Here is a 16,122-nt window from a genome sequence, read left to right as displayed (position 1 = left end):
TTTGTTTACAGCCATTGACATGTCGCAGAGGTTAACACGTGAGGAGTGGATAGAAATTGTGTTGATTTCTGGCGAACGCAGTACCTGGGTCATTGCAGCAGATTTCAATACAAGACACCCTATGAGACTACCCATCTCCCATGCAACAGTTATCAAACTGCTTGCCAAATTTCGTGAAACTGGTTTAGAGTTGGATTTTCTAAAATGTGGACGCATGAAAACTGTCACTAATGAAGAAACATCAGTGGCTGTCCTAGCTTCATTCAGCAAGAGCCCACAGAGTAGCACTCGTCACATGCCACTGGGGAGTGGCATCAGTTCAACATCCCTTCGGTGGATATTAGCTACTCACAAATGGCGCCCTTACAAACTCCAGCTTCTGCAGCATCTCAACAAGGATGACCCAGATCAGCGCACTGAATTTGCAGAATGGGCAAAACAAAAATTGGAACAGGACTCTCAGTTTACACAGAACATTATGTTCAGTGATGAGGCAAACTTTTTTGTGTATGGTGAAGTTAACAAACAAAACCACCGCTACTGCTGTGACACTAATCCACATTCTTCATCAATAGAAACCTCAATGCCACTGGATATCTGAAGTTGCTACATGACGATGTGTTTCCCTCTATAGGCACTGAGGTTGGCACGTTCCCTGAGTTTTTCCAGTAAGATGGTGCACCGCCACATTATGGGTGTCAGGTCCGAGCATTCCTAGATGAACAATTTCCTGGAAAGTGGATTGGTCATCGTGGGCCAGTTGAATGGCCACCAAGGTCTCCTGTTCTGACCCCCTTAGACTTTTATCTTTGGGGTCATCTGAAGGCAATCGTCTATGCTTTGAAGATACGAGATGTGCAGCACCTGAAACAAAGAATACTGGAAGTTTGTGCTAGCATTTCTTCTGCGGTGTTGCTATTGGGGGTATCAAGAGTGGGAGAAGAGGGTTGCATTGACAATCCAACACAATGGGCAGCACTTTGAACACATTTTATAAAAGTGGTCAGAAATTTGTAAATAACTCATGAAAAAAAAAAAAGTTAAAACCAAGCACACCATTTAGATTAGAAAACTACCCAGTCTATTATTATACATATGTATCTGGTAACTGTGATAACATCTAGTTGCAGAGGTACATAACTCCGCATCATCCCTTCCTGGTCCCACCTTCTCAAGGTTACTGTAGGTTTCTCGTTATCAATTATCTTACAGTCAATTCAGCATGTATCACTGAGCCATGACGGTCCTACTCCAAGATGATATCCAGTCACCAAGTTAGTGATAGGGCAGAAACATTCTGAGACAAGGACTAGACAGCATGCTACAGCTGTATTCTAGAATATAATGGAATGTGAATAGAATGTGTGGTGGTGCAGTTTTAGGAATTTGCAAATGGGTTTCAGGTAATACTTGCATGTGACTATAGACTGGGTCTAGGCAAACGAGCAGGACACAGTTAAATGTAATGCAGTATGCCAGCAAATTTTTTTTCTATGTAGCCAAAAGACCACTTCTTCTAAGGAACATTAACCACCAATACTTGGGAAAATATTGTAAATAATTTCTGATATTCTTCCATGTGGACCAGGTAAATAACACATTCTACCTTTTTACTGTGTGCATTTTATTTTTAGTCATTTTCTATTACCATCAACAGAAATTGTTCCGAGTCATCTCCTACCTATTAATTTAGGATACTTGCTATACAAGTCTCTGGCCGCTGAAGTAATAGCAGCAGATTGTGCACAGGATCCTTAGGTTGATGTACCTACCTTATTGCTTAGGTCTCTCTTTATATTCTGCAGTGTATCGCTGAACATATTTAGAGTAGCTTGTGTGGTTTTTCCAGTAATCCTTTACTTGTATTTGGTACGTTGTCCAGTCCGTTTCTTGTGACTTACTGCTGTAGAGTTTGAGCATTTTACTACTTCTATGTGTCCCCGTTGGCATCTGCTTGTCTTGTGTCTTTATTCAGTTATAGGTTATTGTTCCAAGGCTCTATTGCTAGTTGTATTCAAGGTCAGTGTTGAGGATTAGTGTGACACTACAGATATTTTAGAGACAGTGAGGGTTAGTAGTGTCTGGTGTTTTGGCTAGTGTTTAGGAACAGATACAGGGAGAGACGGCTAGGGTCAGATAACGTTCTGCTGTTACCTGATGGCCACCACAGTCATCCATTTAAACCATCACCATCTTCATCTAATGGCGAATTCCCATTTCCTTGCTTTACCCATTTACTGCTGTACTGGTACACTTTTTGGCTCTATTGGTAGTCATGGAGGTATCTAAGTACCGGGCAACTGTGTTTGTACCCACTGTTATCGCCATAGGTGAATTTCAGTTCCAAGACTGTTTTACAACTTTACTTTGAGGTGGATAAGCAACAAGAGTCAGTTTATGTCTGAATGAAAATTACAGTCACATATAATAACGTAGAATTACTCCAAAGACAGTTGGGCCTTAGTCATATAAAGAATAATTCTTTATCACTCCCCCACTGCCAAAAAAAAAAAAGACAATTTTCTATCATTTTCAACAAAATGAGGTTTTATTTATTTTTTTTTTTTTTTACAAGACTTTCTTCATCTTTTTGTTAAACAATAAAGATCATTTAAAAAATGTACAGGGTATGTTAATCTCCTTACATACAAGTTTGTTATTAGAATTATTCACAACTTCAAAAAAATAGACTCTCAGACTTTAGACATAGAAATTTTAACATCATTCTAATGTAGTCTGGTACAAGAAATAATAACTGCTCGGATTTACAGTTTAGTAAAAACTAAACATTTCTATACATAAGACAAATGTCAAAAATATATATACAATTCTCTCTTGAATTTTCAAGAAATGCAGGGTGTGTACTGCCACTCTCATTCATTATAAACATTCCAGAAAACTGAGGTTGCCATCTGTCCATCAGGCTAATAAGCTGAAGATTTGCATAATGAATGAATATGAATTTGAATAATGACTATAGGTGTATTGTTAAAGCGTCCATTTATATACAACTTTTCAGAAATGAATTGTGCATTTAAATTAAAAAAATGTAGTAATACATCTTATTAAAGTAATCTGTTTCTGTCTCCACTTATTAAGCTGTTCTGTGCCTTATCTTCAATCTGACTGCTACATTATTATCCATCTCCATACTCGGCCTCACTCTATGGAGCAGGGAGGGGTTGGGAAGGATTCTCCTGACGGATTTATTGCTTCATTCTGTGCACCAATAGCCTCTAATCTACAACCTAGCCGTATTAAAGGAACAACAGAGTGTAACAGCAGTAAAGTGTAACCGCAGCAATTATTTGGGTCCATTCATACAGAGGAAAATGGTGAGGAATATGGTGTGGAATTTCAGCAATGAAAAAAAGCCTCCCCATTGACTTCAATGGGTTCTGCTAGCTGAAATTCCACACCAGATTCCTCACCATTTTCCTCTGTGTGAATAGTCCTCTGAGTGTATATTCCATCCCACCTCCAACTCTTCATAGATTAAAATGGAGAAAGTAAATCTGCCTGAAAAGTGAAGAAAACCTATTTCTTTAATAAGATATAATACAAAGTCTATGTACACCTGTATTATTCATTTATGAAAAGTTGTGTATAACTGAAGGTACGCCTTCTAAAAAAAATTTTGTTCAGTAATTACTACCTGACAACTGGTCAATAAGACAATTGTCCCAAAAGATAAAAAAAATAAAATGGATTGTCCTTTATAGACAGACTAATGGAAAACTACAGCCAAGGGAACACCAATCACATGCAAGTCAAGATCAGATAAGCCTCATAACTTAAAGTAGGCCTCTCGCCATAACAACCTCTTTATCAAAAAGTCAGTTTTCACCGATTTGCTGACAGAAGTAGCAGATGGCCACTACAGTGGACATGTAATATTATTTGGTGCTCATTCAAATTAATGGTCAACCATGTAATACTTGGCTGAGCTTAATCTGTCAGAGCAATTCTATGATAGTGACTTGCTATTGTGTCTTTATGACCTCTATATGCCCAGAAAGGAAAGGTTTTCACGAGACAGACCTTTTAAATAGATTACAGAAAGCTACAGGCAACAAGTATATCTTCCAGTTTATAAATGGTACCCTTTACTTGGAGGGGGAACTTAGACACAAATGTCACAGACTTCTGTAGACTGATCTAGCTAGTTGGCACAAAAAAAAAAATAAAAAAAATAAATAAAATAATTCTAATGTGTTTTTACTGCTTGTGGTACTTTTTTGTGCAAATATATTTTAGTTTACCTGATATCTATGGGCTATTTATTCTACTGGAGTGCTAGTGTTTCTTGCATAAAACAAAATTCATAGCTTCTATATAAGCAGGGTGTGTCTAGGTATTGAAATCTCCTGAGGCTAAGGTCCCACGTAGCAGGCCACAGCAAAAAACACAATGCTGTGGGAAAAACAGAGGAAACACATGGCGGTTTTTCAATCAGTGCTGTTCACAGAAAATCCGCACAGATTATCTCTGTGGACTTTCCACTTACATTATACCTGTATTGAAACTGCCAGCATTTCCATTGGTATAATTGACATACAGCGATTTCCAAAACTGCAATAGTTTTGGAAATCGCAGCATGTGCGCTGCACATATACTTCTGCAATGTGTGGATGGGATTTGTTAGAATGTGACTGTAAAATGCCATCTTAAGGCTAAAGCATCATGTTGTGGAAAAGCTGCTTTTTTTGTTGCAGATTTTGCTTCATTTCTTTGGGCCAAAACCAAGGGGGGTGGCTTCAACAGGAATGAGATACATAGGAAGCACTTATAATTCTCTTTTCTGCTAAATCCAGTCCAGACTAAAAACTGTAGCAAAATCTGCAATGGAAGTAAAAAAAAAAAAAGCAGCCTATTCATAATGTGTGACCTTAGCCTTAGCCTTTTGCGGATGACTGTGGCCGAGATCAGTGTGCTATCCATGTTTTTCCCAGATAGCACACTGATCCATTCATTTCTATGTGAATTACACGGTCATGTGTTCAGGCCGACAGTCCAGGTCACAAAATTTGGAACAGGTCCTATTCCTGTTCTAGTTTGCAGCCCTACTTCCAAGGCAACTATTCATTTAATGAAAGGGGCCTTAGAAGTACAGTCGGTGCACGGGCGGCACACGGTTGACATCGGTGTATACTTTCAGAAATGCTGGCGTTTTTCATATAGGTATAATAGGGGCAGAAAGTCTGCAAAGGAAAACCATGAGGACTTTCTGTGAAAAAAGAAAGTGGGGGGTGGGGGAGTGTTTTTCTACATGGGGTCTTAGCCTTTCTGTGATTTAAACACAAAGGAATGAGATCATCAGTTCAACCAGATTGAATGCTATATATTTGGGAAAAGGGTGAACAACTAACACAGGTAAGTGAAAAGTAAAGTTAAAGTACGTGCAGCTCATTCAGTCATTATATAGCTATAGATGCAAGAAGCCCTAAACACCACTAAGGAAACAGAAGAAGATGTAGAAACAAATAGACCAAACTATTAGCAGTCAAATATACTCAAAGCCAACATGGACTGTTTGCTATGGAATATTGCACATCAATGTTCTCAACGTAAGCTAATAAAAACCAAAGACCGATGCAATGGTGGCCACGAGTATGAAGCAACTACAAAGATCATCCTGCACATATGATACATAAGAGGATGCACCTTGGTTCTTTATTCAGTAGAGAAAATTAACAGTTTAATGTAGGTTTATACCTTATCAGCACATAAGTAGACTCTTTGTTTTACAATAAAAACACCCCATAGTCATAACATGAGAGAGTAGCAATACACAATGAACTAATCAGGCCGTCTTCATTTCCCTTTACAATTGTAATGGAACTCCAACAAGCCAGAATGATTGCAAAGACACAAACTACAATTACCCTAAACAAACATTATCGAAAACCTCCCATAAAAAAAAGACAAAAACTGCAATATAAACAGAACTCCACATTTCACAGTTAAACGTCAGCACTGCAGAACTACAGTAGTCAACTTTCTTCATATTGCTTTCTCGTAGCAGAAAAGAAATTCCAGTATCTGTAACATTTGGTCATACTGAAACTTCCAATGACAGTGTACAAAATAGTAAATCCCAGACACAAATATGTATTTCAGTGTAACTGACAGCAGATTCAGAACATGCACCACAACCAGGAAGAATAATACAATCTTTTGCAAAGTAAACATGTATATGTCTTTGTAACATCCACCAAGGTATATCCGATTTACAAAATTCAGCCACAAATTGAATAAGAAAACGTCTCCAGCTCAATATGATTGGATTTTGTATACCTGCTCAAAGTCCAACAGTGAACTTGTACTACAATGCCTCAAACTGAAATTTATAGATGGAAAAAGTAATACTGTAAAGTGGCAAATTGTACAGAAAATTTCTAAAGCCAAGGCAAAATGGGTTGGGTCCGCTTAAGGATTTCAAAAACAGACCCACCAGCAAAAAAAAAAAAAACACAGCAAAAATCAGCAAAGGCTAGGTTCACACCAGCGCTTAGTGTTCGTTGAAAGTTTCTGTCCCATATTCTGCTCAAAAAATGCAGAGAGGAGACATTTCTCTCTGCATTTTTCAGGCAGAAACAGAGGAGGGACAGTCTATCAGGTCCGCAGGTAACCACTATTTAAGCGGATTAGGATTCCGTTCTTTAGGTCCCCAAGCAGGTCCGAAGAGGAGAATGCAAAGCGCTAGTGTGAAGTTGACTTGTCGCAAAGTGGCAGTCATCTGCAATTTTCAGGTGGCTGGCCCAGTTAAAGGTTGACAAGCATGGCAGAACACGTAGCAATAATTGAAATGCTTGGTGTTCAAAACTTGCAGCTAAAGACAATTTGCACTGCAGATTTTTTTTTTTTTTTGCAGTGTGTGGATGAAATTTTCCTTTCTCATCCACCACATAGCTGTTGTACATTAATATACACTCCTGCAAGGACATGAAATCCACAATGAATCAGTGTCTAAGGGGTGGTTCACACAGAAGAATTTTGAGGCAGATTCTGTCTGAAAACCAGCTCCACCTTCTGCCTGAAATCCACCTCCCACACATTTCAACTGGAGGCAGTAAGCAGAAAAAAAGAAGCATCCTGCTTGTTCATGTGAATTCTGCCTGAAACTAAATTGGAATAAATGGGAGGAAGATTTTGGAGCCGTTTTTTCTCTCTCTCTAGAATGAGCATCAAATTCAGCTTCCAAAATCTGCTTCAAATTCCTGCATCAGTGTCAAATTTCTCCATGTGAACCAAGATGACCCTGCATAAACCAGTGTGACAAATTTGTTGGATTTTTATTCTATCTAGTCTGGGTTTACTAGATCTAAATATAAAACAGGATTAGTTAAACTACCCCTCTGATTTTAGCAGCTATGGAGACTTCAGATGGCAGAATTGTGACAGATTTACACTATGAAACCCATACCAAACACCCAAAGGTGCATGCAGGAAAAAAGAAAAAAAAAAGAAAATGAGTATATTATGGATTAAAATTCCACTGCATACAAGACTGTCCACATACGTCATTTTACCATTTGCAATACAATCAGATTTGTGGCATAGTCTGCAGTAGAATATATCTGTCATGTCTGGTTTCTTACTTATTTCCTCCTGCTTTGATCCTACGAACATGCATATTCACTGAGGGTTCAATGGTAGCCCTTCCCTTCCTTTTAGGTTCACTTTGCAGCAACAAAAGCACATACTGTTATAATTGGCACTGAATAAAAAGACTGAAAAGTACTAGCACTTGAAATACAGGTGGTTGACAAAATAGTGTGCATTTATACTGAAGCATAAAGCTATAACCGTGAGATCTGAAGAAAAAAAAAAAAAAAAAAAAAAAAAAAAAAATTATGGATAGTCAGCCAACCCTGTACAGCATTTATTGTATTTTTTGCTTATTCCATCAATAAGGCAGCAAACTTAGAGCCCTTCACCACACAGGTTACTGAATAGGTCTGCAGAATAGTTTTTTGGTAGGGCAGTACAATTCCTGCAGCAAGTCCTTGATAGCAAAGTTTCAGTGATGGCCTGGTTCTAGTGGTGCTAGTCTAACATCACCATATATACAGTTATTAACTAGAGCTAAATCTACATAAAAAGGTAGGTACTTTTAGAAAGTGCAGTACAGTATTTGGAGTATGAGCAGCCTGTTTAGCGCAAGCTAAAGCAGATGTGGCAGAGTATGGTAGACTCACTGGTACTAGACTCCCCAGACTATTCCTTTAATTATCAGCCAGAACTCTATGAAAAGTGATTTGTCTGGTCAATGAGACGGCTGCGCAGTTTGTCTACTAGAAACACCATGAACAAGACAATTACTCAATAAGACCATCACCCTTTAGGGTGAATTCACATGGGTTTTTTTTTGGATCAGAACCTGAGGCAGAGGCTGCCTCAGGCTCTGATCCAAAAACTGGGTAGCCGCGACTGAAAGCCGATGCACTGCACTGGCATCCAGCCGCGCACTCCGCTCCGAATTAGGCCCAATGAATGGGCCTAGTCCAGAGGAGGGAGTGCCTTCAGGCCGAATTGTGAGGTGACTCGGCCTGAAGAATGAGCATTTTCGCTTCTTTTTTCTGGGAGCCGGAAGAAACGGCTACCAGTAAAAAGACCTGAGCGGCTCCCATTGATTACTTTGGAGCCGTCTTTTTGGCCTCAAAATCCTGACCAAAAAACTGTGTGTGAACTTACCCTTATTCTACCACCTAGAATCAAATACTAGCTGCGTCACTACCTTAGATCCCAAGGCTGTGTGGGTTTAACCATCTGCTACCTTAGCCCACAAGAGAAGCAGGGCTGTGGAGTCGGAACCAATTTTGAGTGGCCTCGGTAAAAAAAAAAATCACAGACTCCAATTTCAAAGTGAATATATCCAAATATTAAATAACATTGTATAATTAGATGCATAGTTTTTTACATACTGACATTCATATTATCACTATCTTATTAATGAATTAAAGATTCTTTACCATTTGTGACTGACCATGTATGTCAGCCATTTATGAAACAGGAGATGGACTGTGGAAAAGCCCTGCGGAGAAGTTTGAATTAGTAGGATTTTATTTTCTTTACTATTAGTCTGCCGTTTTATATCCCATAAATAACCTCTGTAATATAGCTTCGATGCATTTACAAGTACAAAGGTTTCCAAAGTAAAATCTAACAGAGGGCTTGCTCTGGTGGGTTTTAAACTTTTTACACCAATCAATGTCCATTTATCTGATATAGGGGGGAAAAAAAAAGTGACTATCCTACTACATAACATGATCCCAATACAAGTATTGCAACGTATTTGCAAAACTACACAACTGCTTATAGAGAGAATATAAATGATCTTCAAAAGGTTGGCATGCATGGTAAAACATTTTATATGTGACATTAGAAATAATCCCTGTGTATAGGGATCTGTAACCCTGAAGACTAAGGGGCTATTGGTACGCCTGTGTTCTGTCTGTGTGCAGATTGTATTTCAGTGACTGACAATGGTCGCGAGAAAGGAGTTCACTGCGTCATAGTGAGTTATGATGCAATGATCTCCCAAACGGCTGGATTGCTGCTGTATTGAGCTCATAGCTTTACAAATCATGGACGGAACATGGTCATGTGAATACAACTAATAAATAATTATATAAGCATATTTTGGTGCTACCTAGAAGAATGAAATGTGCCACTTGGTATAGAGCAGAAAGTTCAGTGGCTTGTATTTATATACCCTGCCAGTGCCTCAGAGGTTGCGGTACAGTTGTATAGAGCGTGGTGAGGGTTACGGCAAATGAGATCACTTCTCTACTATACAAGATCTGAAAGAGGTGTGATACAATAAGAAGGTGAACTGCCCATCACCAAACAATATCTATGACATTCATTTTACAGAGTAAGTCTTTCTGTTCTATTCAGTATTTTGATTGAGGAAGAGATCTTGTACAATAGGATTTGGAAACCACTGAAAATATAATCTCACATTTTCAGAAAGACATGCGCTGTTGCTCATACACTCAAACAAAAGCCCCACGTTGCGGAAACGCAGCATTTATGGCCTCTGCAGAAAAGCATCAGGAAAAAAACGCTGCACATCACAGTCCCAGCAAAATGAATGAGATATTATTTCTTGCCATCCCCACTTTGCAAGAAAGTTGCAAAAAGTGCTTGCATTTTTAGAAAACACAGCGTGTTAATTTTAACTGAAAAAAAGAAAGCTGCGTTTTCCAGATAAACTTATATGGGGAAACAAAAATGCAGGATACAGCAGAAAAGCAATGAAAAACGCATGCAGTTTTTGCTGTGTTAACTATATAACTGTGATTCCCTAAAACTGGATTATATAATTGATGCCAAATCGTACTGAACCAACTTCTTTAGCCTATTGCTACTGTACGATTAGACATACGTGTCATAGTAGTGCACAACTAGATGAAATTGTGCTCAAGTGGTCATGTGACACAAGAGCTCTGTTCCTTAGACATCAAAAGTCTAAAAGTGTCCTGATCCCCTATTCTCAGATAGAGACAAAGACCCCTTTAACTCTACTGGCCCAATAAGCAGCACTTCCATATGCTCTTTACCGGGTGTAACAGAAGTCACTATTTCAGATATGAGAAAATATAATATTGATGCCCTAATAAACCAAAATACAGCCCCCTTAATGACAGATTGCCTTGAAATAGAACCTGAATAGAAAGTAAACTAATGGGAATACCGGAATATTAGAAACCTTTTTATCAGGTCTGTACCATTTTACTTTTTTTTTTTTTTTTCTTAAACTCTAGTGCTACAAAACATTACAACTGTAGAAGGAGAACTTTTATACAAAATATGGTCTATGGCAGTGTTTCTGGATATCAGACTACAGCCCTGCTGCTGGGAATACTTCTATACAAGTAAAACGATATACACTGCTACATCTTAACTTTTTAACATTCATGGTAGGATGCCTTTTACTGGCCGACAGCATAAATCAGGTTAAGTGGCCTGCAAAGTGACAATCACAAGTATGTGCATGAAGAAATTACAACAAAATATAGTCTCAGTGCACCACTGGCATTATGGTGACAACGACCACCATGGAAGATAATGTTTAAAGCCAAAATGCATCACTGCAGGTTTACAGTTGAATATACTAAAGGTGGAAACTGAGAAGCATATAACAGGAGACATTCAGAGATACACAATTGAAGACATATTACCTATAAAAGAAGTGGCCGCACATTGCTGTTTGAATACAAAACTCATGGGCTTTATAAAAAGTACTTCTATTTGTACACCAAGAAGAAATTATTAGGACAGTCTTTTTATTCTGTTGCCCCAGAATAGTAGGCAAAGCCCCAGAATATGCCATAAAAACAAAAATCTATGATCCTTGAAGGGGTTACCCAATGAAAAGTGTTTATAACTTATGACAGGGATCCGCAGCAATCATGAGAATTAGGGCCCCCAGTTTGTGAATAGGGCAGCGGTGTATATGTGAGACCACCACTTGATTTATCTTCATGGGACTAGCGGAGATAAAATAGGGCTGATATCATTCAGCTAGGTTCTAAGAATAAAAGATATTTTTCCAGGATGCATTTGGTTACTTACTAAGCGTATTGAATACTGTATAAACTAAATATTCGGTACTGCAGCTGCATGGAAAACACTCTTTACAATGTATTGTCTGAAATGTAGGTTTTAAGGAAGGTTCAGATGGCATCCATGTGCAAATACATCGCTTGGTCACAAACCCACAGTAGAAAATTACAAGTCTGATAGTATGCTGTTCTATCAATATCCCATGAACAAAGTCAGACAACAAAGTGCAGTGATGCATTTTAGGATTATTTCTTGACATTGTGACTTCGCCAGTATACAGACTTCATTATTACACATTAAAACACCAAATTAAGTGCGAACAACTAAGAGTGCATTATTTTTTTCTGGTTCTTCGTTCAGGAGATACTTCTTAGAAACAGTTTTCCAATATTTATCTGGATTTTGCCACCATGAAAATTTTGTTTTTACTGCTCCATGTAACAAATTTTCTCAAAACTGTACCATTGTACTACATACCTGACTGAAGACCAATTTTAGTCAGAGTTTAAACATACACACATTAAAATATACGTAAAATATAATAAATACATGAAACAAGGTAACAAATTTTCACAAGGGAATTGTTTCATGTGCATTTTTACTTTTAGTAAAAAAATATGGGAGGAGAGATGCTTTAAAAAAAAAAAAATACAGTAGTGCATATAAAATACAGAATTCTTGCACTTGGTAACAGCAAAAAAAAATCCCCTCTATTCAGTAAAAGTATTGCAAAATAGACCAAAGTGGAAGGCAAGATGACAATATAAAGTCCTGGTTAATGGTGACAACGTAGACTATGCATCACTGTTTGTTGCTGCTGAATTTATTTTTATGTATTGGTTGAAGATGGTCTCAAATGCTTCATCCCTGTGCACCATGGCACCAAAGATAAGAGGCTGCAAGAAAATGTTTGACATCATTAAATTGAAGAATCACATGTGCAAAAGCATTTATTAAAGCAAAAATGGAAAGCCAGCAGCCTGTTCATTAGGATTATGCACATACCCTTGTGTGAAAATATGCAAAAATTGCAAAACAGACTTAGGCCGGGGTCCCACATGGCGTAAACCCTGTGGTCGGCAAAAATGGCAAAGTTTTACAATCTCTGTAAAGTAGATGGGAATCTAATAAATTCCATCCCCACATTGCACAAAAATACCTGAGGCGGAAATACTGCAATTCCCCAAATAATTGTGTTTTTGGAAATCGCAGCATGTCAATTATACATACAGAAATGCCGCTGGTTTCCTTATAGGTATAATTGAAGCAGAAAAACTGCAGAGGAAAACAGTAGCTCTTTTTACTGTGGCTTGCTACATGGGGCCTTACATTAAAGAGGACCTTTCACTGATTTGGGCACAGGCAGTTTCTATACACTGTTGGAAAGCTGACAGTGCGCGGGTAAAGCGCTATCGGTCCCAGTACCGTAGCTCTTTAGAGTCTGTCAGGTATGTCCTTCTCCACAGCAGCGCCTATCGCGCTGTACAGTGCGAGCGGGGAGGAACGCCCCCTCCCGATAATACTCGTCTATGGACGAGCAGAGGGAGGGGGCGTTCCTCCCCGCTCACACTCTACAGCGCGATAGGTGCTGCTGTGGAGAAGGACGTACCTGACAGACTGTCAGGAACGCCCTTCAGCTTTCCAGCAGTATATAGAACTGGCTGTGCCCAAATTGGTGAAAGGTCCTCTTTAAAGCATTATGCAGAATTTACAAGAAGATTACACATTTACTCCCTTCCCATCATAGCTACTTTTTAGTGCATGAGATTTTATTTATTCACTCTATGTCTTATAAAAGCCATAACTTTTTCATTTTTCCATTCGCACAGCCATTTTGGTTTGGGTTTTTTTGCTGAAAAAAAATTATAGTACCTAATGGAACCACTTAATGTCCAAAGTCACCGAGGGGACTTGAACATACAATCACTTATATCATAGACTGCAATACAACAGGTATTTGCCAGGTTCATACTGAACACTGCCACAGTTAGATCTCAGTTCTTGCACAGCATTCGCAGACCTGGGAGCCTTCGAAAGGTTACCAAACAGATCCTGCCACCTTGCAAAGTGTGAGCTAATGTAGAAGTTTAAAAAAAAATAAAAAATAAAAATATGTGACATCTAGAGCGTTGTGGCTAGATTTGCCAGTACCCTTAACTAAGCATATTACTCTGGATACTGTCTTTTTGAATTCTTTCTCATGGTGGATGGTGGTTATGCTTACATCCTACACGAAAGGCCCTCATAGATACAGAGCCCAGACATTCATAGCAGTAATAAATACCTTTTGTGTTGAGGGGGTTGTCACTGCAATTCCCATGCCAGATCCAGGGAGAACTGAAAGAACTTTATACTGTAAAGATAGAGGATATTCAGCAATATATTAAACTGAATACACATAATCCCAAAACACAATCTAAATTTCAAGGCTTTTAATACCACTCATCCCCGCTGACATGGATTGGTGTGGCAGTGTATAGGAGGGACCAACATTTTTACATTTTTAATACGATACCAGTTCTACCTGTATTATTTATAAAACATTCAGGTTTGAGAGCAGCTACAGGTACACATAAATATGCATCCCCATGTGATATCAGATTGTGATATCAGATTGTGATACCTCAAAAAAGAATACAAATGGCCTAACCCAAAAATGGTGGACACTATTTAAATATATTCTAAATAAGTCTTCAGAAGAATATAAAAGACAAGCGACGCCACTGTAACAGAGTAACTGTTTTGTGTATGCCACACTTCCAGATACTCAAAGTGTGGCATATGCAACATAGCTGTTATTCTCCGTTTTTAATGAGCCAAAATAAATATGAATGTTCTATGCAGAAATGGTGAGTCGCTGCACTTGTTCATCTGAGTTGAGCACCAAAGTCTTGATATCACAACCAGAGCTTGCAGAGATTTTTCCTATTTGTCTGTTGGTAGTGTCGAGTGTATCCCATTTTTCATGGACATTATAAATAGTATCACAGTGTCAAATATCCTTACAAAATATCAATAAATACTAAAATAACAAAAAATACAAATATATTTCATAACATTAAAATAATAAAATAGAAACACCTAAAGCACACAATGGCCTATCGCCCTAATTGATGACGTGGACGTAACTGAGACCCATAAACATATCTATGTCTGACTGGAGAGGTAACAATATGCAAAACCAATGTAAATATATTTATGCATTAGTGATACACATCTGACTTTTCTTTTGGTACAAATACAGATAGAACTGTTAGCTTGGTGTCCTATGAAAACGGAGAACATGATCTATAATATGTCATCAGAACCATTGTTCTAAGTTTTATAATGCCCGCTAACTGTTTGAATAGAATCCCTCAGCCACCAGCTTCACTGCATTATACAACAGATCGCCCATCCATATTCCAATTACAAGTGGTGGATAGTTTTTTGTTTTGGGTTTTTTTTGGTGTTTTTTTTTGCTGGAAATACACAGAAAATGTCAGCACAGAATTTCATAAAAATGAGCCAAAATGTATTATTAAACTAGATTACAACATTTATTAATGTCACAATGTTGGCACAAAATAAAAAATTGTTGGAAAGTCTAGGAACATATTGTTATTTGGTTTTCCATATTGAATGTTTTATGATCAAGATTATGATTGAGAACTTTATACATTTTCTTAATTGGCTCTTTATGGGCTTTTCTGAGTTTCCTTTAAAATTTGATTTCAAATATGCATATACTGTAATTATGAATGTTTAAGCTATGAAGATATTCTGGAAACATTTACAAATGCTCAAAAACAGAACGAGCCTGGCGAGAAAGAGGGCTGGGTGTATTTCAAGATAAGAAAACAGCAAAAGTACCTTCTGGATGTCTGTTATATCTGTTAATTTTATGACTTTGTTCCTCTTTGATGAACCAGATTTGGAACTTTCAAAGCATAAGTAACTGAAAAAGGCAAAGCAGCAGTAAACATTAAAAAAAAATATATAAAAGATATAAAAATACAATACATTTTCTGAACAACATTATGGGATTTGCCATTTTAACTGAGCTTCTCCTCTGATCTATTAACAGCATTTTGTGACTTGTCACTCACCAAGACCTGCTGTAAAGCATAAGTCTGCAGTCAACTCACTGGAGGTCTATGGGAGAGTTTTCTAAGATATAGTAGTGAATGCAATTATGGATTAATGGGTTTATCTATAGAAGTGTTATCTATTGTAATCCTGTTTGTGACGTACATGAAATGACTGCTGCAAAGAAAACGCATGGCTGCAGAGTTTTCGCCGGACTTTCTGTTTTCATTATACCTATAGGGAAACCACTGGCGTTTCCCTATGTATAATTGACATGCTGCGATTCCAAAAACCACAACTTTTTTTCTGCAGCATTTATGCCACGTGGAGCCCCGGTTTAAAGGCTTTTTTCAAGCGGATTGGGGGACGGAATCCCATAATGGAAACCAAGCACTGGTGTAAATCCAGCCATAGTTGTAATATAAAAAATCCATTGAAGAAGGGGATATACAAAGAGCTGTTGCAGGGAGAGTCCAGAGG

General features: G+C 38.0%; 1 protein-coding gene across 1 annotated transcript in view; it reads right to left on the bottom strand.

Moving 5' to 3' along the window:
- Window positions 1-5,167: 5,167 nt before the first annotated feature.
- The window catches only part of GRAMD4 (GRAM domain containing 4), a 99,368-nt gene continuing 88,413 nt past the window's right edge, over window positions 5,168-16,122 (bottom strand). Inside the window, 3 exon segments of the mRNA XM_075274158.1 lie at window positions 5,168-12,470; window positions 13,859-13,927; window positions 15,427-15,511. Of these exon segments, the coding sequence (XP_075130259.1) occupies window positions 12,369-12,470; window positions 13,859-13,927; window positions 15,427-15,511 (256 nt within the window). The 3' untranslated portion in view covers window positions 5,168-12,368.

The sequence above is a fragment of the Leptodactylus fuscus genome, chromosome 5 (assembly GCF_031893055.1).
Source record: "Leptodactylus fuscus isolate aLepFus1 chromosome 5, aLepFus1.hap2, whole genome shotgun sequence".
Classification (NCBI taxonomy): Eukaryota; Metazoa; Chordata; class Amphibia; order Anura; family Leptodactylidae; genus Leptodactylus; species Leptodactylus fuscus.
This window is presented reverse-complemented; position numbering and strand designations above follow the sequence as displayed.